Source organism: Lepus europaeus, chromosome 4, assembly GCF_033115175.1.
Source record: "Lepus europaeus isolate LE1 chromosome 4, mLepTim1.pri, whole genome shotgun sequence".
Classification (NCBI taxonomy): domain Eukaryota; kingdom Metazoa; phylum Chordata; class Mammalia; order Lagomorpha; family Leporidae; genus Lepus; species Lepus europaeus.
This window is the reverse complement of record NC_084830.1, coordinates 123,970,807-123,994,827: the sequence shown is the minus strand read 5'-3', so window position 1 is coordinate 123,994,827 and position 24,021 is coordinate 123,970,807. Positions and strand designations below refer to the sequence as shown.

At 41.9% G+C, this 24,021-nt stretch overlaps 1 protein-coding gene across 4 annotated transcripts in view; it reads left to right on the top strand.

Annotated features, from left to right (window-relative positions):
- SGCD (sarcoglycan delta) overlaps positions 1-24,021 on the top strand; it is a 443,968-nt gene that overhangs the window by 286,693 nt on the left and 133,254 nt on the right. For 3 of the 4 annotated variants that reach the window (XM_062188781.1, XM_062188782.1, XM_062188783.1), the window contains exons 4-5: positions 8,777-8,864; positions 16,203-16,322. In XM_062188781.1, the coding sequence (XP_062044765.1) occupies positions 8,777-8,864; positions 16,203-16,322 (208 nt within the window). The remainder of the gene's footprint in view (positions 1-8,776; positions 8,865-16,202; positions 16,323-24,021) is intronic. The other variant, XM_062188784.1, reaches the window with a different exon arrangement.

Genomic DNA, 24,021 nt, shown 5'->3' with positions numbered 1-24,021 from the left:
CAGATCCCTTCCTTCTCTGAAGTCTATCTGCACTGGGAGTTCAAAGCTTCCCCTCAATGTGGATGTTATTTGTGTGCTGTCTTGTGGTTTTCTCTGTTTATCTAAATTCCCAAATCAGATTGTGAGGAGTGTGAGGACAACGTACTACAAGGGCAGGATTATCAAGATAAGTAACTTCTGGTGGCCATATTACTTAGCAACAGACTACAATGAGTGATATGGTTGCCAGCAAATGCACAAATGAAAATCTGTGCCTTTCCTAGTAGGCATGCTAAACGTTGATTGAAGTGGTACTACATTGTTAGTATGCTTATTTTACATTACTTCAATCTCCCTTTGGACTAGGGGCGTAAAGATAAAGACCATGTATTTTGTATCTCTAGGATCTAGGACAATATCTAACATATTCCAGGCACTCAATTAGTACATACAGGAAGTGTCATCAAAAAGTTCATGGAAAATGGCCGGCACCACAGCTCAATAGGCTAATCCTCCGGCACTGCGCCGGCACACCGGGTTCTAGTCCCGGTTGGGACGCCGGATTCTGTCCCGGTTGCCCCTCTTCCAGGCCAGCTCTCTGCTGTGGCCCTGGAGTGCAGTGGAGAATGGCCCAAGTGCTTGGGCCCTGCACCCCATGGGAGACCAGGAGAAGCACCTGGCTCCTGCCTTCAGATCAGCGTGGTGCGCCAGCCACATGCGCTGCGCCGGCCACAGTGCGCTGGCTGCAGCGGCCATTGGAGGGTGTACCAACGGCAAAGGAAGACCTTTCTCTCTGTCTCTCTCACTGTCCACTCTGCCTGTCAAAAAAAAAAAAGTTCATGGAAAATGCATATTAAGAAACAAGTATGCATGGATTTCAAATTTTGCACTAGAATAAACTTATCTGTTAATTCCATTTTCCATGAACTTTTTTTGCAGTATACTTGTAACACTGTAAAGAATGCTTAAGAGAATCTCTTAGGCTCTGGGCCACAGACTTCTTGCTCTTGACTTAGAGTTCTGCCTTAAGAAGGCAATAGTATAAGATGATTTAGAAGTAGATCAATTGACAGCAGTGAAAATTCATAGAGTTCTTCATCCTTCAAAAATTCTGCCAAAAGAAATACTACATGGCAAAACAAAGAAGCAGGAGTAAAACTCGTAGAGAAAGGGAAAATAAACAGTAGAAAATAAATGATAATAGATAAGCCATGTCAACAAAATTTTCAACAATAAGTAGTAGGTGAAAGACTGAAAGACGGTGGGCCTGACAATCTAGTCCACAGAGAAGGAAGCGGAGAAGATAGGAGACAGTCCCTGATGAGGAACCCTGGTGAGATTTAGAAACTTGACTCCCTGTCATCTACATGTCAGGGATGGGACGGATGCCACAGGATGGTTTACTTACTAGGGATGCTAGTAGATTAAAGGTACTCATAGATGAAGGTTCCTATGAACTTCTGAGTGAGGCTGCCTAAAAACAAATCAGATAACCGGTGACTCACCTAGACAACTGTCTCTTCTCCACCTGTTGCAAGATAGGGAAATCATTTTCATTTATTTAAATGATTTCTTTTATTCATTTGAAAGAGTGACAGAGGCAGAGAGAGGTCTTCCACCTGCTGTTTCACTCCCCATATGGCCACATTGGCCAGAGCTGAGCCAGGAGCTTTTTCCAGGTCTCCCACATGGGTGCAGAGGCCCAAGGTGTTGGGCCATCTTCCACTGCTTTCCCAGGCACATTAGCAGGGACTGAATCAGAAGTAGAGAGCTGGGACTCAAACCCACGCCCATATGAAATGCCAGTGCTACAGGCCAGAGCTTTAACCCATGGCACAACAGCACTGGACCAGGAAGAGTGTTTTCTAGAAATTAATTTGGATTAGAGGAACTCTGGGTTCTTGGGCACCAGATGCAAGTGAAGTCAGGAATGAGGTAGCAGATTCAAGTGGATGTATGTCTACTCAACAACGAAATGCTCAGATCCTTTTCCCTGTGACACCTGGAATTTGTACCTCTAAACTGCCACCCACCATGTTTCTGGTGGGATTTTGGAGACTTGCTCTTTGATAAAAGTGGCTCAGGCATTACTGACTAGCAGTAGTCATCCACATTTGGAGGTTCTTCAGTTAGTCAAATCTGCACCGTTGTACCCTATAGCAAGGGTCACCCCTCCAGAAACATAGTTTTCCATCAGCTCTTTTATTCTCCTCTTTTTTTTTTATTAAACTTTTATTTAATGAATATAAATTTCCAAAGTATAGCTTATGAGTTACAATGGCTTCCCCCCTCCCATAACTTCCCTCCCGCCCGCAACCCTCCCCTTTCCTGCTCCCTTTCCCCTTCCATTCATGTAAAGATTCATTTTCAATTCTCTTTGTATACAGAAGATCAGTTTAGTATATATTAGGTGAAGATTTCAACATTTTGCCCATATAGCAACATAAAGTGAAAAAACTACATTGGATTACTAATTATAGCATTAAATAGCAATGTACAGCACATTAAAGACAGAGATCCTACATAATTTTTTTTCAAATTAATTAATTTTCTATGCCATTTCCATTTTAACACCAGGTTGGTTTTTTTTTTTCATTTCCAATTCTCTTTATATACAGAAGATCACTTCAGTATGTAATTAGTAAAGACCTCATCAGTTTGTGCCCACACAGAAACGCAAAGTATAAAAATACTGTTTCAGTACTAGTTATATCATCACTTGGCTTTAGACGACACATTAGGGACAGATCCCACATGGGGTGTAAGTACACAGTGACTCCTGTTGCTGATTTAACAATTTGACACTCCTGTTCATGGCGTCAGTAATCTCCCTAGGCTCTAGTCATGAGTTGCCAGGGCTATGGAAGCCTTTAGAGTTCGCTGACTTTGATCTTATTCCAATAGGGTCATAGTCAAAGTGGAAGTTCTCTCCTCCCTTCGGAGAAGGGTACCTCCTTCTTTGATGGCCCCATTCTTTCCACTGGGATCTCACTCACAGAGATCATTCATTTAGGTCTTTTTTTTTTTTCCATGATATCTTGGCTTTCCATGCCTGCTATACTCTCATGGGGTCTTCTGCCAGATCCGAATGCCTTGAGGGCTGATTCTGAGGCCAGAGTGTTGTTTAGGACATCTGCCATTCTATGAGTCTGCTGTGTATCCCGCTTCCCATGTTGGATCTTTCTCTCCCTTTTTGATTCTATCAGTTAGTATTAGCAGATACTTGTCTTGTTTGTGTGATCTCTTTGACTCTTAGACCTATCAGAGCTATCAATTGTGAGCTGAAATTGATCACTTGGACTAGTGCGATGGCATTGGTACATGCCATCTTGATGGGATTGTGTTGGAATCCCCTGGCACATTTCTAACTCCACCATTTGCGGCAAGTCCGATTGAGCATGTTCCAAATTGTTCATCTCCTCCCTCTCTTTTTCCACTCTTAGATTTAACAGGGATCACTTTTCAGTTAAAATTTAAACTCCTAAGAATAATTGTGTGTTAATTATTGAGTTCAACCAATAGTACTAGAACAACAACAACAACAACATTCTCCTCTAAGAAGGGATATGGTGTCAACCAAGTAAGGAAAAGATGATATAAAGAGGGCTCCACGAGTAAGAACTGTTCTTCAAATTAATAGCAGACAGTTCTTAAAAATGGGAATTTAAAGTTCAGAATATCTCCTATAAAATAGGTCCTTTGTAGGAGGAGGGGAGGAATGAACAACATAAGGAGAAAAAATAGAAATCATACAAAATGTTTTAATGAAGCATGTATTGAGTCCAGAAAATGAAGACGCTATGTAAGACAGAAAAATCAAACATAGTTAAAGTCTGCTCCTTGGCTCATTTGTGAACCATGTACCCATAATCTTAATAATGTTAGTCTGTATAGGGATTTCACCAAAGCCATGAGGCTAAGTCCATGCCATTGGAGAAATTCGATGGATAACATCAAGACTGATGAATCAGGAGATGGTAAAGAAGCCTAATTGGAGTCATGGAGGGAGAAATACATAAAGAAATGTCCAGACAAGCTGACAGTTCTTGTAGTGTTAACAGATGTAAATTTTTGTTCTATGTTATAAGGCTTGTAATATTTGACATATGCAGGTACTATTTTTATGTAAGAATACATAATACATTTTTTAAATCAAATAGAATAATTTTAAAATATCAGCACAGTGGAGCCATTTGGTGTTCAAATAGCCACATGAATACAGTAGCTCCTGAGATACAGCCTAACAAAGAATGTTCATGTCAGTGGCCCAGGTCATCAAGACAGGGTTGGGTTCGGGTCTGTTGATTTTGATTTGAAGAAGTAAAGATGTGGCAGGGATTTGTTTCCATCCAAATGTTTGTGTTCTGTGAATTTTGCACGAAAATCTATGCCGTTTAGTTATTTGGGCAAGTGCTGATTGGACAGTCCTTGTCTCTCCATGTGGGAGAAATGGTACATTTCCTCCTGGCTGTGTGTCCCACGTGGCCTCCTCCTGTACCAGAGGAATTACATACAGCCTGATTGATTGAAGGCGTCTTGATCTAGACTGCGAATGCATCTTCATGACCAGGTGAGGGCCTGCCAGACTCCTCTCTACCCAGCACAGCCGAACCTCCAGGTAGCTAATTGCAAACCTCTCATCTTGGATGGAGGCTACTGAAAGTCACAGCGATGAGTGGAAGGCAGTTCAGGGGAATGAGAAGGGCCAGAGAGGCCAGCACTTAGCTTCCCCTCTGAAGGAGAGAGGGTTTCCCCTCTTTGCAGAGAGACCCCAGGCATGTTTTGTGTGGCTGGAATTGTCCTGGTTTAGTCTTCACCGGCAGAGTGAGAGAGCCAAATAAAATTCCAGGGACCCAGCTGCCACGTGCTTTTCTCCTGGCAATGTTTCTGTTACCTCGGATATGCGAGAGGATTACAGCAACATGGCCTGGGGGAGAATGAGGCTCTTTGTCTAAACCCTGGTGCAGCAAAGATTCCCTTTCCCAGGATCTTAGCAATGAGAGCAATTAATACTGAACCATAATATTTTGACATGGTAATAAAAAGGAATGGATGCTTTTATTATACCTCTTGCTGTAAATCTTGAGCAAAGCTGTTATTTTTCCATGGTAGAATTATTTGAATAATATTAAGGACAGCAAAGAACATTTTAAGTTAAGATTCACAACACCATGGTAAGCCAAACAGATACCGGGAGACCCTTTAAAATAGAAAAACAGAGCATGTTGGAAATGGAAGGAGCCCCTGACTTAGTCTACAGATGGGTCAGCAAGCTTAAGTGGTGAAAGTAAAGCTGTCTTCCTTGTTTCTCTGGATCTCGCCTTCCCGCCATCCTGCGTCCATCTTTGTCCTTCCCATCTCTGTTTTTGCGCTTACCTCAGCTTCCTCATCTCTCATCTCTCCCTCCTCACCTCCACTTGTCTTTCTCATTCCTGTCCCTTCCCCCTTCCTCTCCTTACCTGAATAATTACTGAGGATTTAATATATATCTAGCAATGGATTATGTTAATTCAATAATTGCATGTAGAGTTTAAAGATTGTAATAATACATTTGTTTCCAAAATTAATAATTAGTATTTTACTCATCATCCATAAAGCGAAACTGAGGCTTGGAATCATTTAGAAATGTGCCCAGCGTCATACAACTTGCAAGTGGTGGAGCTGGCAAGAAAACAAAGAAGTCTGGCTCCAGACTCCTAGTACATATCTGGCGCTCAGGAGTGCTCCATTGTGTCAGCAATGCACTCGATAATGATGTTGATGTTGATATTGATGCTGGAGAATGAAAGAAAAATAAAATGAAGAAGATAGTGAGGTTGGCATTGTAGCTCAACAGGTTAAACTGCTGCCTGTGATGCTGGCATCCCTTATAGGTGCCAGTTTGAACCCCGACTGCTCCACTTCCAGTGCACCTCGCTGAAATGTGCCTGGGAAAGCAGTGGATGATAGCACAAGTCCTTGGGCCCTGCACCCATGTAGGAGACCTAGAAGAAGCTCCTGACTCCTGGCTTTGGTCTGGCCCAGCCCAGGCTATTGCGGCCATTTGGGGAGTGAACCAGTAGATGGAAGATCTATCTCTCTGTCTCTCCCTCCCTCCCTCTAACTCTGCCTTTCAAATAAATAAATCTTTAAAAAAGAAGAGTTGGATGGTTTGCTGAAGGTCATATAATAGTCAGTGCTAGTAGAATTTCTCCAGTCTTCTGATGCTTGGTCACTCTTTTCTCTGGAGTGCTGGATAGCTGCATATATAAGGCATCATCAGAAAGCTGATGGAAAACACACGTTGTGAAAAACCTGTGTGTGTGTTCCAAAAATATTTTGTACCAAAATCAACTTTGCATTTTTTCCTTGAACTTTGTTTAGTATCATCCTAAGAATTCAAGTGTTAGTGCCTTATTTATGGAAATATAACTTCCTGTACAGGTTCTAGGTTCTGAGATCTCACTTTACTAGAATGCTTTTGAAGTTTTAAATGGAACTAATAAGCACTGTCAAAAACAATGGCTAGGAAGCCATTTTAGGATAATATCTAAAGTGTTTACTGACAGAAAAAGACTGACAGTATTAGATTGAAAGTATGTCTTCCATGACTCCATTAATTTTTTTTTTTCAATCAGGGGTATTTTTTTTTTACTTGAAATGCAGAGTAACAGAGAGATGAGAGACAGAAGGAAAGCTATCCACTGGTTCATTTCTCAAATATTACCACAGCAAGGACTGGGCCACGGTGAAGCCAGGAGTCAAGAACCTGGGTCATCCACCTGGGAACAGGAAGCCAAGCAACTTGAGCCATCACCTGCTGCCTCCCAAGCATATTAGCAGGAAACAGTGGGAAGTAGAAGTGGAACTCAACTGCAGGCACTCAGAATGGCAGGATGATCTACCCTGCTGTGCTAAAATACTTGCCCCCACCAGAGGAAATTCTAGTATTAAACTAATATAGGGGCTACACTGAATCAGTGGTTTCTTCTAAACTAGGTCAACAGATTTCACCCATTGTGAGTTGGTTATTCAGAGCCTGGTTGGGTCATGTGTTTTGATGGTCCATTTCAGCCATTAATCATAAGTGGGAAAGACCATGACCCCAGACTGTCACTCTCCTCCTCTTGTGGACTATTCCTTTGGCCTTAATATTGGTTATCTGGCAGCACGTAGCCCTCATACTCTACTGGCATGCAGATATTCAGCTGGGCTAGGTAATCCAGTCCATGGCTACACCAGTTTTAGAACAATCACCCACAACTTTCTTATCTCTATGAGCTTCTTTTTCCATTTCGTATTGCCAAAATCACATCTGTATTCTTTTAGAGTTTCAGCTCAGATGTTAACCTCTCCAGGAAGTTTCTTTGCTTGCCACTCCATGGCCTCAAACCACAATAACCTCACTCTTCAGGAAAGTCCCCTATTCACTTTGTGGATTCCGCATCCCTCCTATTGTTCTCTGCCTAGAATACTTGTACCCATCTGTTGTCCCCATTAGAAAGTAAAACATGAAAGTGAAGGCCAACGTTTGCCTATCTTTGCTGTCCTCACTACTTCACAACCTATAGTTCAATGGTTTCCTTGTGTTAGAGACTCGGTATGTAGATGTCTTATTAAATTTTCAGGTTGATATATGCCATATAGTGAAAAGGTTCAGAAAGACAGAAATGACTACCAAATTACTACGTTCTAAACAACTAGATGATACTGACACAGATTCATCCTTCATTTAAGCCTTTAGTGCCGTCCAAGAAAAGGAGAACTTCTAAGCCGGGGGTTGGCAAACAGTGGCCTCTTAGCAGCATTGGGTCCTCTGCCTGTTCTTGTATCACCAGCAAACTGAGAATAGTCTTCACATTTTTAAATGATTGAAGGGAAGGGAACAAAGCAGGGGAAGAAGAATATGTCATGACATATAAAAATTATATTAAATGTTAAATATGAAATGTAAATTATAAGAAATTCAAATGTCAGAGTGCCTGAATAAAGATTTGGTGGAATGCAGCCATATTCCTTTGTCAACGTGCCATCTAGGACTCTTTTGCACCAAAACATAGTTGAATAGTTACAACAGAGACCAGTATCCAACAAAGCTCCAAAAAAGTATCAGGCCCTTCACAGAAAAATATGCCACACCCTGTTCTAAGTCATACCCAGCAACATGTACCACACTGTGAGAGAGGAACGAGGATTGTAGGGAAAGTAGATGAAAGCCTGGAGTGCCTGGAGGAAAAACAAATCCGGAGACAACTAAAGGATGAATGGGGAGGCATAGTTTACTTGGTTAAACTGGATCTCCTGAGCTGCGCATATGCAGTTACAAACATTACCCCAAAGACTTCTCTGAGCTGGTGGACATGCCTGAGGGGCAGACCTTGATAACACAAGGGCTTCCTACTCTCCTTTAAGGACTCTACATTATTTCTTTGGAGAAATTGTAAGCCAAAAAGGGTGTAGTTAGAGTGTAAGTCATTCAAAATCGTTGTCTGCATAAAAGCTAACTCAGATCTGCAATAAACTCTACCTGGATTTGTGTCCCAGTTGTCTCTGATTCAGCTGTAATAATGTATCTGTGTGTGTTCTACAGAAATCTGTATTGTCCACATTTGCCTTTCTGAGTATCTGTTTGAAGGACATCTATTTTGGATGAATGATAATTATCATGTATATGGAAATCAAATTTTCAAATAAAAGCATCAATTAGAACATGGCTAAAACCAGTTCAGCCATTTGGAAAGTTAGGATCACATTTTTTTGTTTGTTTGTTTGTTTAGAAATCACCTGTTTTCATGTGTTTCTCTTATTCTTATTATAGGGTAATGCCCTGTACTTCAAATCTGCCAGAAATGTTACAGTGAACATTCTCAATGACCAGACTAAAGTGCTAACTCAGCTGATAACAGGTAAGAAAAGAGAATTTAGCAATGCTTAGTCTCTGCGGGGTGCTCAGAAAATGTCGAATTTAAAGTCAAATGAAACATCATGTGTACATGAAAAGAGTGTCTGCTAACAGATTTATAGTATAAGAATAAGACTATAGCATGTATTCCTTGAATCTACTATAGTGTAGTCCTCTCTTTACCCACATTTAACTTATAAAATCTATTGCTTAGAGGCAATTTTAAGAAGTTGTCATAGAACTTGGCCCTGAGATACAAGCCAGCTGCTTCATCTATTGGTGAACCAAAGAAAAGTTCCTTGCTCTGATGCTTGTGGAAAAACTGGCTGTGCTGGGTTAATTGAGAGAGGGAGAGCACACTACACACAAGTCTGTGCACCGTGCTCTGTGGGTTGGAAAAGAACGGTTTCGTGATCGTTTGAATCCATGCCGTTGTTGTCATGCGTGCTAACTCCAAAACAAACTCAATTGTAAGATGAGGATGTATCTGTCGCCACTGAATATGTTCCTGTGGTTCCTTTTGATACAGCAGATCTATTTCCTACAGCTTAGGAAAGCACTCGCTGGGTTTTAAGCTGGTGTTTCTGACATGTAAACAAGGATTGATTATTCACAATAATGATTATCGTGATAAACACTGGTCTGGTGGTCCTGGTTATGTGTTGAGTGGTAGGATCAATGGCACCTCTGTAGGTTCTAAGCAGCTGTAAACAGGGAGGCATTATGCGCTTACATATTGAAAGAAAAAGGGCTTGTGTATGTGAGTGTGAATGGCATTGTTAAACTTACAGAGAGAAAATGCCATTTGTTTGGCTTCGGGGCTAAGAGAAAAGTGTACAGATGGACATTTTGAGAAGCCAGTTGCTTTAATGCCCTGAAACATTACTGCAACTCAAATATCTGGAGCTCCACTAATAAACGAGCCATGGGGAAACAGATGCCCAGAGTGTTCTCTGGTCAGGATAGAGCCTGGTTTCTCCCCCACCCACAAGAGTGCCACCTGTGGATGTCTGAGGAGTCACAACCAGTGGGTGCCAGGGCCCATCAGCCCATCTCCCCGCCTCAGAACTCGGGGATTGCAGGAACTGCTGTGCCTAGCTGCCCAGAATCCACAAGCACGCCGTTCCAGCATGCTGCTGGATTGCCAACCCTGCCATGTAACATCTGGCCCACAGTCACCAAGCTAAATAATTAAATAAACAGCTTCAGTAAGCAATCATTTAAGCAGCATGTGTGAAAATTGCCTCCAGGAGGGAAATAAATCCAACCCCCAGCTCTCAGACTCCTGTGCTCAAAAGGAACTTCTTTAGCCTGTGGAACATTTGCCATTTGTTTGCAGTGGGAGATTTGGTAGACTTGAGAGATTGTGTAGTGATAAAGCTGGCACTGCCCAACACACTATTATTCAGACAGAACAGTCAGTCTTTTGCTTCTTTCTTTCACTGTTTCTCCCTCCTGTCTTCATTCCCATCTCCTCCTCTTCATCCCCATCTCCTCCTCTCCTCCTCCTGACTTCTCTCTCACCCTCCCCCATCCCATTTCTCCCCCTTTATCTTTCCTACACCTCTCTCTCCCTGTTCCTCCTCTGTACTTCCTTCACCACCCCTTCCCTCCCACCTTTCATATTTCCCTCTCCCCTTCCCTTTCCCTCTTCTGACCGTACCTTCTAGCCCTCTCCTCCTCCTCTCATCTTCCTCACCCTCTCTCTCTTCTTGCTTCCATCCATCCAGTGGTCTTGTCTGTCAGTCTTTTCTTCTCAAGGTAGACCCCCCAGGAAGCTGGAAGGCACCTGTCGCTAACTCTTAGGTAAGGCAGAAGATAGCGAATAGCGAAATGAGATGAGAAGAAAGTTATTGTAACATTAGTAAACAGAAGCCTGTCAAGAGGATTGCTATAGAGGATAACAGAAATATTAAGAATAAAATTCCTGGCTGGTGCCGCAGCTCAATAGGCTAATCCTCCGCCTTGCGGCGCCAGCACACTGGGTTCTAGTCCCGGTTGGGGTGCCGGATTCTGTCCCGGTTGCCCCTCTTCGAGGCCAGCCCTCTGCTGTGACCCGGGAGTGCAGTGGAGGATGGCCCAAGTGCTTGGGCCTTGCACCCCACGGGAGACCAGGAGAAGCACCTGGCTCCTGCCTTCAGATCAGCGCGATGTGCTGGCCGCAGCGCACCGACCACAGCAGCCATTGGAGGGTGAACCAACGGCAAAAGGAAGACCTTTCTCTCTGTCTCTCTCTCACTGTCCACTCTGTAAAAAAAAAAAAAAAAAAAAAAAAAAAAAAAAAGAATTCCTGCAGCTGGGGTTGTAGCGCAGCAGCAGGTTAAGCTGCCCTCTGAGGCACCAGCATTCCATATAGGCACTAGTTTGAGCCCCGACTGCTCCATTTCTAATTCACATCCCTGCTAATGTGCCTCAGAAGGTAGCAGTTGATGGCTCAATTCTCTAGGACCCCCACCCCCACATGAGAGATCTAGAATAAACTCCCGGCACCTGGCTTCGGCTTGGCCCTGTTTTGGCCATTGAGGCCATTTGAGGAGTGAACCATCAGATGGAAACTCTCTCTCTTTCTGTCTCTCCCTTTCTGTAATTCTCACTTATAAATAAATCTTTCAAAAAAGAATATTCTAAACACATCCTTCAGTGTAGTCTTTTACATTACATTTCTGCACATGAATGGAAAGTGCCCCACAGTTTCAACAGTGATTTCTGATTCCTGTTACATTTGATAATGTACTTACTGCAAGGTCAATCACTCCTGTCTTCTATGCAGTGAGATCTACCGAGGAAATCCTGGGGATTCGAGAACTCTCTTGCTTCCCTACAGAATGTCTCAAAAGCCCATTAGAAATTCTAATGTTAGAAGTTTGGGTAATCTTTTCAAATGAAACAATATTTTAAATGGTAGTTAAGTCCCTGTATTCCCAAATGTGTATTTGACCCATAGGCTACTTCTTTAGTATCTCAGTAGTGGGTGCAAACAGGGAACCCTCCTACTTAGAAGGAAGAAAGCAGTAGGGATGCCTTTGACAGCATCACGTGGATATGGGAAAAGGTCCCAGTGTCAGAGGAGCTGGGAAAAGAAATTATCCTAAGTGGCTCCCAGGCCTTTCCAGCACCCAGCGTCATGACCGTGGCATGACATGGAGACTGCTGTTGAATCCTGATGGGCTGCAGTTCTGTTCAGAAGATTCATTAAAGGGTGCTTCACACACAGCCTATCACATACAGAGGGGGATTAACTGAAGATTAGTTTCACATGATGAATAGTGATTTTTTTTTTCCTTCCTATAGAAGAACGATTAGTTCACCAAGGGGCTTCCTGTGCAGTCTCCAGCTCTATTTGCATTTCTCATCCAGAGTCATTTTTTTCTTAAACAATTCCAGCGTTGTCCAGGGAAGTTTGGCAGCCCCAGATGAAATGGACAAAGGACAAGCCATGCGCACCATTGAGCCAGCAGTTGCTTGGTGGAGTTTTGGCTAAAATGACCAATTAGTGAGCTTTAGATAGCCAAATGGTTCTGGCTCTTAGTAAATTCCATTTGTGTTCTATGAAGCCCTGAAAGGCAAGATAACTTAATTGGGCTTTGTGTTCTCTGATTGCTGTAGTCTCTTCAGTACATTCTCTTCTATGTGTCAGAAACCACTCATGAGTTCCAAGTAAACTCAGGGGACAGGAAGGTGCCCTTGACTGCGCAGGAGCCAAGTTTCATGCTTTTTCCGAGGACTGCGGAGGCAGAGTCTAAGCATTGGGTCCAGTCTTCCAAGAGTACCCCCACTATACCATATGGCTCAATCCAGAAAGGGCAAACTGTGCTCACTCTCTGCGTATCCTGAGGTCACTCATGTATGCATTCATGCTTCATTGTATGCACATCCTCAATTCCCTCCCCCACAAAATGATAACATTAGAGTATCGACAAGTAATATAGGCTTCACTGAGGGCTTTGATGCAGTTAAGAAAACAGCTACACCGTAGTTCTTGAAGAAAAACCTAAACCAAATCACTCACCACCTATCTCTGTTCTTTGAAGAGTCCTTGTGTCCAGTTTTTTCTTTGGCCCATCCTCACAAAGCTCGTATCCCAGCTGCTCCATATACTTGAGCTCCAGTCCCTTTTGTTCCTAGGCAAATAAATCTCCATTTGTTGTGAGCCAGTTCTGGGAGCTCATTTACAGACCCACTTTCTCTCCTCACCTAGAGCATGAAGGTAGTCGGAGATACTGTCCGGTTCCCACATTGCTTGGAAATTCAATATTCTCTCTGCTGTTTCAGTCTTGTGCTCATGAAGGACACTTTCTCATGCCCTTTGAGCAGTAGAGGGCTAGTGTGGGCTAGTGTGGCTGTACTGGCTTTCGAAAGATGAGGTCTGCCAAATTGAGGTGACTTTCTGAATAGGAAAAGCTCAGTAAGAGGCACGCATCAGCATTGCTTCACAATGGGGGTAACAGCTGCAGTACAAAAACGATGCTGGTGATGACAAGGATGACACTAACCACAAAAGCAGTCCTCTGTGTTTCAAGGCAATTTTCCACCTACAGAGTTCTTTCCATAAATAAAGTTTCACTGGATCCCTTCAGGCATTTGGGGAGTGAACCAGTGGATAGAAGATAGTATTTTGTGTGTGTGTGTGTGTGTTCTCCCTTTCTCCTCCCTCTCTCGCTCTACCTTTGTAGTAGATGAAAAATATGTAAACTTTTTTTAAAAATTGGGAGTGTTTCAGGTATGATGGAAAATGGAAAATAATGTTTGTGTTGAAAATTCTAAAAAGGGAGAGACATTTCAATCTATCTGAGCTGAATCTACCTTAATATCTAAATTTGAGGTAGCTCAAAAAGCTGTTTGACACACTGTGCACTTACTTCCCATGCAGGACTTTTTTCCTCAATGAGTTGTGTTATGAGAATTAAATATAAAACCTGTTCTCAAACAGTTTTTTTTTGTGTGTGTGTGTACAAATTGTTGAAATCTTAACTTAGTATAGAATTGGTCTTCTGTGTATAAAATTAATTGAAAATGAATCTTAATGGAGAATGGGACTGGGAATGGGAAAAAGGGAGGAAGCAGTGGGGTGGAAGTTCAGGTGGCAGGGCAGGTATGGTGGGAAGAATCACTATATTCCTAAAATTGCTCTTAAGAGATTTGTACTCATACAAAAAAAGCTTTCTTGGCCAGTGCCATGGCTCACTAGGCTAATCCTCTGCCTGTGGCACTGGCAACCCAGGTTCTAGTCCCGGTTGGGGCGCTGGTTCTGTCCCGTTTGCTCCTCTTCCAGTCCAGCTATCTGCTGTGGCCTGGGAAGGCAGCGGAGGATGGCCCAAGTCCTTGGGCCCTGCACCCACATGGGAGACCAGGAGGAAGCACCTGGCTCCTGGCTTCGGATCAGTGCAGTGCAACTGCCGTAGCGGCCATTTAGGGGGTGAACCAACAGAAGGAAGACCTTTCTCTCTGTCTCTCTCTCTTTCACTGTCTAACTCTGCCTGTCAAAAAAAAAAAGCTTTCTTTTATCTTTTGTTGCCGAAACTCCTACGAAAATTTTTTTAAAGGTAGAACCAATAAATCTTGTATTTTTTCCAAAAATATCCAGGATATCCAAATGTGGCACTTTGGTTTCTGATAGGTATTTTTCAAAAGTGCTAATTAATAATAAGTAGCAATGGAAGGGTCCTCAATGGCTTCTCTCTAAAGACCACTAGCAGTACATCTAAGTGGGACAAGTTGGGTTTATTACTCCTTGCAGTGAGGGAGAATGTATACCATAGGCAACCATGGGGCATCTCAGTAAGAAGCTCTTAGGAACAACTTATTACAGGATTTTATCTCAATTAGGTCACTGACTTCAAGTCTCTTTTAGTAAGATTTAAGGAAGCAAGGCTTCGTTTTGGATTAGATACTGTCAGGAAGACAGAGCAGTTTTTTGATTGGGTTAATTAATCTCCAAAAATAAGAAAGACAAGAACAATGCTAAAACTGTCATGGATAAAGAAATAGCACTCCTATGAACCAAGATAAGGATATTTTTCATCTTTTGTGTGGTTTGAACGTGGTCACAGTTGTTTTTCTTTTTGTATGTGTTTTGCTTTTGATGGGCTCATCATGCCCACTGAGTTGCCTTGTCTAGTATTGATGTCTGATGAAATTATTAATATTCAAGCAGGAGATCACTATGATCTAGCTGACTATGCCCTTGTATGTGAGAGAGTGGCTTTAGGTATCAAGACTACCTGACTGGGAATCAAAAGAGTAAATTATGTTCCAACTCCCTCTTTAAGTTTCTAATAATGTTATTTTTGGGTAAATTATTTGGTTCTTCTGAGCTTCAGTTTCTTCATCTACAATTGTATTATTACTGCCTATTCTATCTCATACAAAGGCAACCAAGGCTGGTCCATGTCAAAGCCAAAACCAAGAATTCCATCCAGTCTCCCATATGGGTGTCAGAGCCCTTAGCACTTGAGCAATCAACTTGCTGCCTCCCAAAATGCATAGCAGGAAGCTAGATCAAAAGTAAAGTAGCCAGGACTGGAACTAGTACTCTAATATACAATGCAGGTGTTCCAAGTGATGGCTTATCCCGCTGTACCACACTGCTCACCCCAAACTATCTGTATTTTTCTTATTTATTAATTAGTTGTTAAATTTACATTGGTCCATTTCCATCAGAAGATAGGTTCTGTGAGATTAGGGCCTTGCCTTCCTGATGCACACTGTAGGTAGGCTCACTTTCAAGAATAGCATCTGTTGTCATAAACCACGTACATTTATTGTTATTGAATTAATGTCTAGCATAAAATATTCAGCAATTTCCAAGACAATTAATTATAATATTATAGCCAGTCTACCCGAAAGTGATGTATATATCAACAAAGTAGACTTGTCTTGGTGTCAAATGCAGCCAGTATGTCAAAAATACAAAGTGAGAGAGACTTCAGCTGTATTTAAAGAAACCCTTCGTGACAGGGCTTGCCAAGTAGATGCAGTTGCCTCAAGAGCTGGTGAGCCTCTTAGACTTTGAACCATTCAATCAAAAATCTATAGCTATTTGACAGAGATTTTGTGCTAGAGGAAGGAAATATCACTCAAGAATTAGTTTGGATGGTCTTGACAATCATAGCTTGAGAGCTTATGATTAAAAGTAATTGACAAGACATGGCTGGAGTAGAGACACAGATTTTCATGTCAGTTTCTGAAAACCAATCCACTTAACATTAAGGTCTGATACAATCTTGTCAAATGTGTATGTTCTATGAAAGCTTCCTGTAGTCAAATGCAACACGACTAATGTATTATCTTCCTCTCTCTTTTCTCCCTACCTCTTTCTCTCCCTTATCAACATGCCTTCTAGGTCCAAAAGCTGTAGAAGCTTATGGCAAAAAGTTCGAAGTAAAAACTGTTTCTGGAAAATTGCTCTTCTCTGCAGATGACAACGAAGTGGTAGTTGGAGCTGAGAGATTAAGAGTTTTAGGTAAGGAAACTTGACTTACTTCATTAGTTGGATGCTATTATGTATATTGCAAAGGAAAAGTCAAGTGGTACTATGGACTAAATATTTGCATCCCAGCCCCACCCCACCAGAAAAAAAAATCCATATGTGGAAACCCCAACCCTTTTAAGTGACATTATTATGAGCTGGGACTTTTGGGTGGTAATTACATCATAAGGATATTAATCTCCTAAATGGAGTTGTGACATTAAAAGAGAATGAAGAATCCAGGGTACTCTTTCCATCTTGTGAAGATACAATGAGTTGGCAATGTACAGCCCGGAGGAGGGCCCTCATCACAACCCAGGCATTCTAGGACCCTGATCTCAGTCTTCAAACCTCCAGAACTATAAGAAGTGAATTTCTTCTATTGAGAAGCCCCTCAGTCTATGGTACTTAGATGCGTTCAGACCAGTACAAATGGTATGTAGAAGAATGAAATAAGCCAAGGTTCTGGATTCTTTAACAGTAAAACTATTGAACTTCCCTGGAGCCCAGTTCCCCCTTTCTTAAGCCTTGAAGTCTTTCCAGTACATCCTCCAGCTCTGAGTTTTGAGTGGGGATGTGTGCTCATGTGTAAGGTGATATCTGGTCCTCACAAACAGGCATTCTTGCTTGTATCACTCAACATTTATATACGTGATACAGTGACTGTTGAACCTAGTTTCTAGTTAAGAATCATCTAGAAGATTTCAGTGATTTAGGTTCAGATATCAAACCAATTCTAATTAAGTAATTAATTAGAAGCTCTAGTAGAAGGTCTTGAGTACTCACTATTAAAAATATTTGTAGATATTTCTATGTTCCCACTATTGGGATCATTGATTCTGAGCACACCACAAGTGAGTCTTCTATGGCTGTACACTGACACCTCACATGATAATTTAAGAATCTTGGTGCTGGGCTTGACCTGGCTCTTAACCCCTGATGTCATCAACTGATTGTATGACTGAAAAAGTTACTGTCTTCACTATGCTGGTTTCCTTTTCTGCTCCACATCTATCATCTCAAGTGGTCCCTAGGGAAAGATGAGACCATGCTGTTTGAACTTCTCACAGTGTGTAGAGTAAAGTGATATTCAGTCACTGATAGCTGCTTCTGCTGTTACTACTTATTTATTACTACTGTTCATACAAATAGTAATGCTGCTTTTCATTTTTTTCTCCACATGATTATTGGTACTCTGTGTCTTCTTTCTCTTCCATTACCTCCTTTATTTCTGTGCTGCTTCTCATTGTCACTTCACCCCCAGTCAAGCAGCTTTTCTGATCACTCTCTCTCTCTCTCCCACATAATAAACATTCATGTTTCCTTGCTGTGTGGTTCTTTGATCTCCGTTCCATTGCTGGTATCTTCTCTGAGTTGTAGGTCATCCACTTCATCTGGATGTTCTACCACCCTCCCCACCTCATGGGTCTTGAGTTCTTGGGCAAATATCCACACATAGAGAGACAAATATCTCGTCATCCCATCCTCCATCCCACCTACCCTTTTGTGGACATTGACTTCCCTGGCACCCTTACTAGCTTAACGATGCTCTCCTCTTCAGTCTGAAAACTTCAGCCAGCATTATCCTGAATTTTGTGGGGTAACAGTCAGAAAATGGAAGTGCTCATGTGATCATCCTTAGGTGGCTGGATGGAGGTGAGGGTTCACAGTGCAAAGGTGGTGAGCTGGAGGAAAGTCTAATCCCAGGGCAGTGGCTTAGCTTTGTGTGATCTTTGTCTTTAGCACCTTGCTTTTTCTTATCTATAAATGAGAGTTATCTAGGGAAAAAGTTTTTCAGCTAGGTTTCCCAGTGGGAAAAACCTTTTTTAAAAAAGTTATATATTTACTGGTAAAGCAGGCTAATGGAGAGAGAGAGAGAGAGAGACCGACCGACCGACCGACCTTCCATTCACTGGTTCAGTCCCCAAATGGCTACAACAGCTAGGCCTGGGCCAGGCTGAAGCCAGAAGCCAGGAACTTCTTCCAGATCTCCCATGGGGTAGCAAGGGCCCAAACACTTGTGTCACCTTCTGTTGCTTTTCCCTGGCCATTAGCAGGGAGCTGGATTGGAAGTAGGGTAGCCAGGACTCAAAGTGGCACCCATGTGGGATGCCAGCATCACAGGTGGAAGCTTAACCCACTGAACCACAATGTCAGCAACTTTTAAAAATAGAATTTGTTACTTAGCTCTGATGAATACAATAGATAAAAAATCAGTAGTGGTTGGGTTGGGGATGAGGATAAAGAAGGGGAGAGGTCAGATATTGGGGTCTTGGCCGTATACTTTCATGCTTCCTCCCTGTGTTTTGAAATTCCTTATATAGACCATTTTTTCAAACAAAAAACAAAGTCTATTTGGCCATGACTATGTGGTGATCCAGATTCTGCATTAGTATGTTGACATCCCACAAACAGCTTTGGAGGTAGGCACCATATTTATCCTTCCCCCTTTTTACAGATGACAGAACTGAAGGGGGTCACAGGGAAAGCTGAACCACAGTAAAGGCTCAGAGCCAGGAGTTCCAGCCAGGTATTTTGAATGTGGCTGGCTTCATTTTCACACACTGTCCTTTCTTTCCTGCCCCCTATGGTCAGTCCCAATTTCACATGAGAAAACAACGATGAAGGGACTTGGCCAGCTGGAACACCAGCAGATGGTGAACTAAGGTTTCTGTCCCTGCCCATTGCCGATAGTCCGAACCAACTTCACTGCATGACAGTGCATTAGTTCTGAGACTTTTTCTGACTCACGATTTAGGTTTTTCTCTCTTTGTAGAAATGGTACCTTCTACATGAATCCAAAGTTGGGGGGAAAAACTCACAGAAACTTCAAGCTTCCATATTGTTCAAGACTATTTTGCATTTCCAGCTCTAAAATCAATGCCCAGGCAAAACAGTTATGGAGTCTCACCCCCAGTGTACAAGGGGGCTTGGCAGACCCCATCAGTTCTTTGGTGCTTCATGAGTCACCTTACTGCTATAAACTCTTGACAAAGATCCAGGTTAGCCAGTGCTGCGGCTCACTAGGCTAATCCTCCATCTGCGGCGCTGGCACCCTGGGGTTCTAGTCCCGGTTTGGGCGCTGGATTCTGCCCCGGTTGCTCCTCTTCTAGTCCAGCTCTCTGCTATGGCCCGGGAGTGCAGTGGAGGATGGCCCAACTGCTTGGGCCCTGCACCTGCATGGGAGACCAGGAAGAAGCACCTGACTCCTGGCTTCTGGTTGGTACAGTGCGCCGGCTGTGGCGGCCATTTGGGGGGTGAACTAGCAGAAGGAAGACCTTTCTCTCTGTCTCTCTCTCTCTCTCTCACTGTCTAACTCTGCCTGTCAAAGCAAAAATAAATAATTTTTTTTAAAAATCCAGGTTAACTTTAAATATCTGAATACTTTGACATAATCTTATTGCACCCAACTTTGTAATGGTATTATCTAATGACTTTACCAACTTCACCCCATCCCATGGTCATAGTGACTTAGACTAAGGGCTCGAAGATGATTTCAACTTTGGTTACTACAAAGCAGGTGTATAACTTTGTTTGTAATTTTTCATCTAGAGAATGATGCAGCATAAAATCTCTCCTTCTCTCTATCATGTGGGAAATGTGGGAAAGAAGCATGAAAATGAATAGCACTGCTGCTTCAAATGCTAAAATATTTGGAGATGACCACCCTACAAATCTTGCATCAACCTACTCAGTGAAATGAGCCCAGTGTGCTGCAGAAATGAGCTTCCTTTCAGCTGGGATTTGAACATATGGTGTGGAATGAGAAGTTTATGCAATTTCATTTTCAGCTTAATGAGAAGTTTGTCTTTCTGAGTTGTCAGACTGCACAGCCTCTTGGGAGATTTGAAGCTAGATGCATATGTAAAGGTAGCATCAAATATAGCTGAGTTTGAATCCTAACCAAACCTACGCATGCACTTAGGATGTGAGTGACCCTATTCAAGTCTATCTTCTCTGTAAGTTTTCATTTCCTTCCTGTTTAAAACCAAAAGAATGAGGCAATATAAAGAATGGAATGAAACAAAAAAGGAATCTAATAAGAAACTTAAGCAAATGTTTTGTTAAAAATATAGTTATTTTAATTGAGTAAGAATAAACAGCAGGAACCTAAGAGGAAAATGCCTCTTGGATATAACAGCTTCCCTCAAGGGTTCAGAACAATTTTTAAAATTATTTTCTGTTACTGAAATTTAGCTTCTTAAGATGTCCCTGTCCCACATTGGAGTGCATGGGTTTGATTCCCAACTTCAGCTCATAATTCTTCCTTCCTGCCCACGCAGACTCAGGGAAGCAGCAGGTGATGGCTGAAGTTACTGGGTTACTGCCACCCACGTGAGAGACCTGGGTAGAGTTCCCAGCTACTGCCTTTGGCCAGGCCCAATCCCAGCTGTTGTGGGCATATGGGTTTTGAACAGTAGATGGGAATGTTCTCTCTCCCTCTCTATGCCTCTCAAATAAATAAAATCTTGAGAATGAAATAAAATTGTTTCCTGATAGTCACATCCACCTATTCAGTTCTCAGGGCAATGACAGCCTTATAGTTACCTTGAAAAGTACAGCAGAGGGAATGAAAAAGTCCGACTTCATAAGAAAAGGCCCAATTATCTGCAAATGTTTACCTTGGGAAGGTATGGAGAAAAAGATACATATATAGACTACAGTTACTGATCTCTCCAATATGTGTTTTTCCTGGGGAAAAGAGAGCATTCCTAGTCATGTAGTTTAGTCATGGAGAGTTTGGGTTTTAGGGTGAACTCTGGGCTGTAACCCTGGTTTCTGTGATTTGTCATTTGGATGTGTCATTTCACTTTTCAAGGCATGCTTTGACTCCCCTGTAATACAGGGTGTAGTTCCCGGCTCTCCATGTTGGTGGGAGAACTGAATGACACATGCATACAATATAATTAGCATAGTGTGTGGCACACAAGCCCTCAGTAATGAAGACAGGGATCCATTGTGTCATGAAATTATGCAAAGACCTTGTGTGTCCACAGAAGAAACTGGCTTAAAATTTGTAGGTGGACTGAAATATCAGCTCAGTTGGGATTGATGGATTTCCTGCACAAGGCCAGAAGGAGAATTTGAAAATGCCTTATAGGCTTCAGCTATGTGTTTTACTTCTTCAGGTTAGGTTGCTCTTACTAACATGTGTGCTCTCAAGATGAGTTTAGACAATGGAGGCATAGAGGACCTGATTGAAATCTTAGTGTTGTCAGATCACTCCCTCCACTCAGTAGACAGTGGCTCTCAAAGTGTAGTCTTAGAAGGGGAGTATCAGCTCTGGTCTGTGCATTGGAATGCAAGTTCTCAAGCCATAACCTGGACATACTGAATTAAACTCAGATGTGGATCCCAGCAAACTGTGTTGAAACACACCATCTTGGTGATTCTGATGCATGCTAAAGTTTGCAAATCACTAACTCAAGAAAATCACAGCATAATTATCCATTACAATTCTGCAGGTGACTTCTAGTGAGCTTTTCTGAAATCCAGAAAAGCTATAATACACATACAAGGTGCTTCAAAAAGTTCATAGGAAATGTGCATTCTCTTTGGATTTTATTTTGATTTACTTTTGCACTGACTTTTGGAAATACTCTCCTATAGCAAATGTATATCAAGTGCCTGCTCTGTGGATAGTGACATACAATTTGATTCTTTTTTTGAAAGATGTATTTATTGTTTGGAAAGGAAGAGTTACAGAGAGGCAGAGGCAGATGTAGAGAGATCTTTCCATCTACTGGTTCACACCCCAAACAGCCACAATAGTTAGAGCTCGGCTGATCTGAAACCATGAGCCAGGAGCTTCTTCTGGGTCTCTCATGTGGGCAAGGATCCAAGGACTTGGACCATCTTCTGCTGCTTTTCCAGGCGCATTAGCAGGGAGCTGAATTGGAAGTGGAGCAGCCTGGACTTGAAATGGTGCCCATGTAGGATCTGGGAAACAGGTGATGCCTTTACCTACTACATCACAGTGCCAACCCCACTGTTTTGATTCTTACAACAGTTTTAGGAGGAAAATGTGAATGTACCACCTTCAATTACAGATTAGCCAACTGGATACAGAGTGGTATAATAGCTTGCACACAGTTGCACAGAGAGAAGGTGGCAGAGTCAGAATCAAATCCTGGCAGTCTTGTCACCTACATTCTGGCCTCTGTCACAGGAATCTTTAACTTCCCCCAGCACTATAGCACAGTGGCATCATAGTGAGAAGGAAAGAGAAAAAGGGCAGATTTCCTCTTGTCTTCTATAAGCTCAACTAGCTCCATAGTTCTCCTATGCTTCTGCTTGGTCTCCTGTCTCATTCACCAACTCTTACACCTGGTAACTCGTGTGTATTCACACTTTGGTGAACCCCAAGATTTAGTCTTTATTTCTGTTTTCACACTTCTATGGGAAATACAACCACAAATGTTCTCCCTTTGGTTTCAGCTTTGGCCTCATGTCAAATGACCCCCAAATCTGTCTATACCCTGAATCGTCTTCTCAGTTCTAATTCCAAACTTCCAGTAGTCTGGAAAGTCTCTCTCCATAGGCAGTTCTTTACATCACTTCCATATCAGTAACTACAACTTCACTGACTTTTCCGCCATCACACTCCCTGCCCCTCCAGGGCCCACCCCTCTTATTCTGCTTGTTGAGGACATTATTCTTCTAATCTTCAAGGTCTTGCTTTCATTCAGCTACCAGGCTTTATCTTCATATCACTGTAAATGTTTTCTTGCCATTCTTGGACCTTTCTGTGTTACAAAGGTGTTTATTTTAGTATTTGGTTTAGTTGCGACACAATAGAATTAAAGTATGTAGTTGAGTCCCTCCACTTTGTTACCAAAAAAATAGAAAATGAGTCTACAAGTTAAGGTATGATTTAATTTAGCCTTAGTTACAGAATAGAGCTATTAAATATTAGGCAGGAATGGCTTATTAAAGGCAGCAGGAAAACAGTGTATAACCAGGTCATCTAAGAGCCATCTTCATGGCAATACCAGGAAAGACATAACTTTGGTTTTCATTAATGATCAATATTATGAACAATGACCTGGACATTATAACATTCATAAACAAAGCATAATTATTAAGTGCTATTCTAATTGTTAATTAGGTCTATTTATACTCTAGTTTTTAAAATGTGTCCTCTAGATGCCACTTGATGTTAATTATCGAAGTTACATTATTATCAATTGAGAAAATGTTTTTAATTAAATCTAGAGTCATTTAAATTAGCATAAAATTTATAGAAATGTAAATGTGGTTTGATCCTTGGTTTTTTTTTTTTTTAGAGCTAGATTAGATTTAGCCTTTTGAATTTGTTTTTGATGAAACTCTCTACTGAAACTGGCAATTGGTAATTAGGATGAAAGGAGTGGGGATGTTTTCTGTAGTGTTCATTCATTAAATGCGAGTGTGTTTGTCTGCTATGTATATGTATATATGAGACCTCCAACTTGCTTCTGCTGCTGCTGCTGCTGTGGGTAGAGATGAATGCAACTGTTCCTGACTGCTTAGGGAGTGCCCAATCTAATCTGAGAAATGAGTCACACAAGCAGATCTCTGAAAGCCATACAAGGAAATGCATTTCCTAAAAAGGAGAGAACATAGTATCAAAATATTTAGCTAAGGTGGGAAAGAAAGCTTAGAAATGTACTCTTAAGCTTTCTGTTTGGAACATCTGAACTAAAATCTTTGA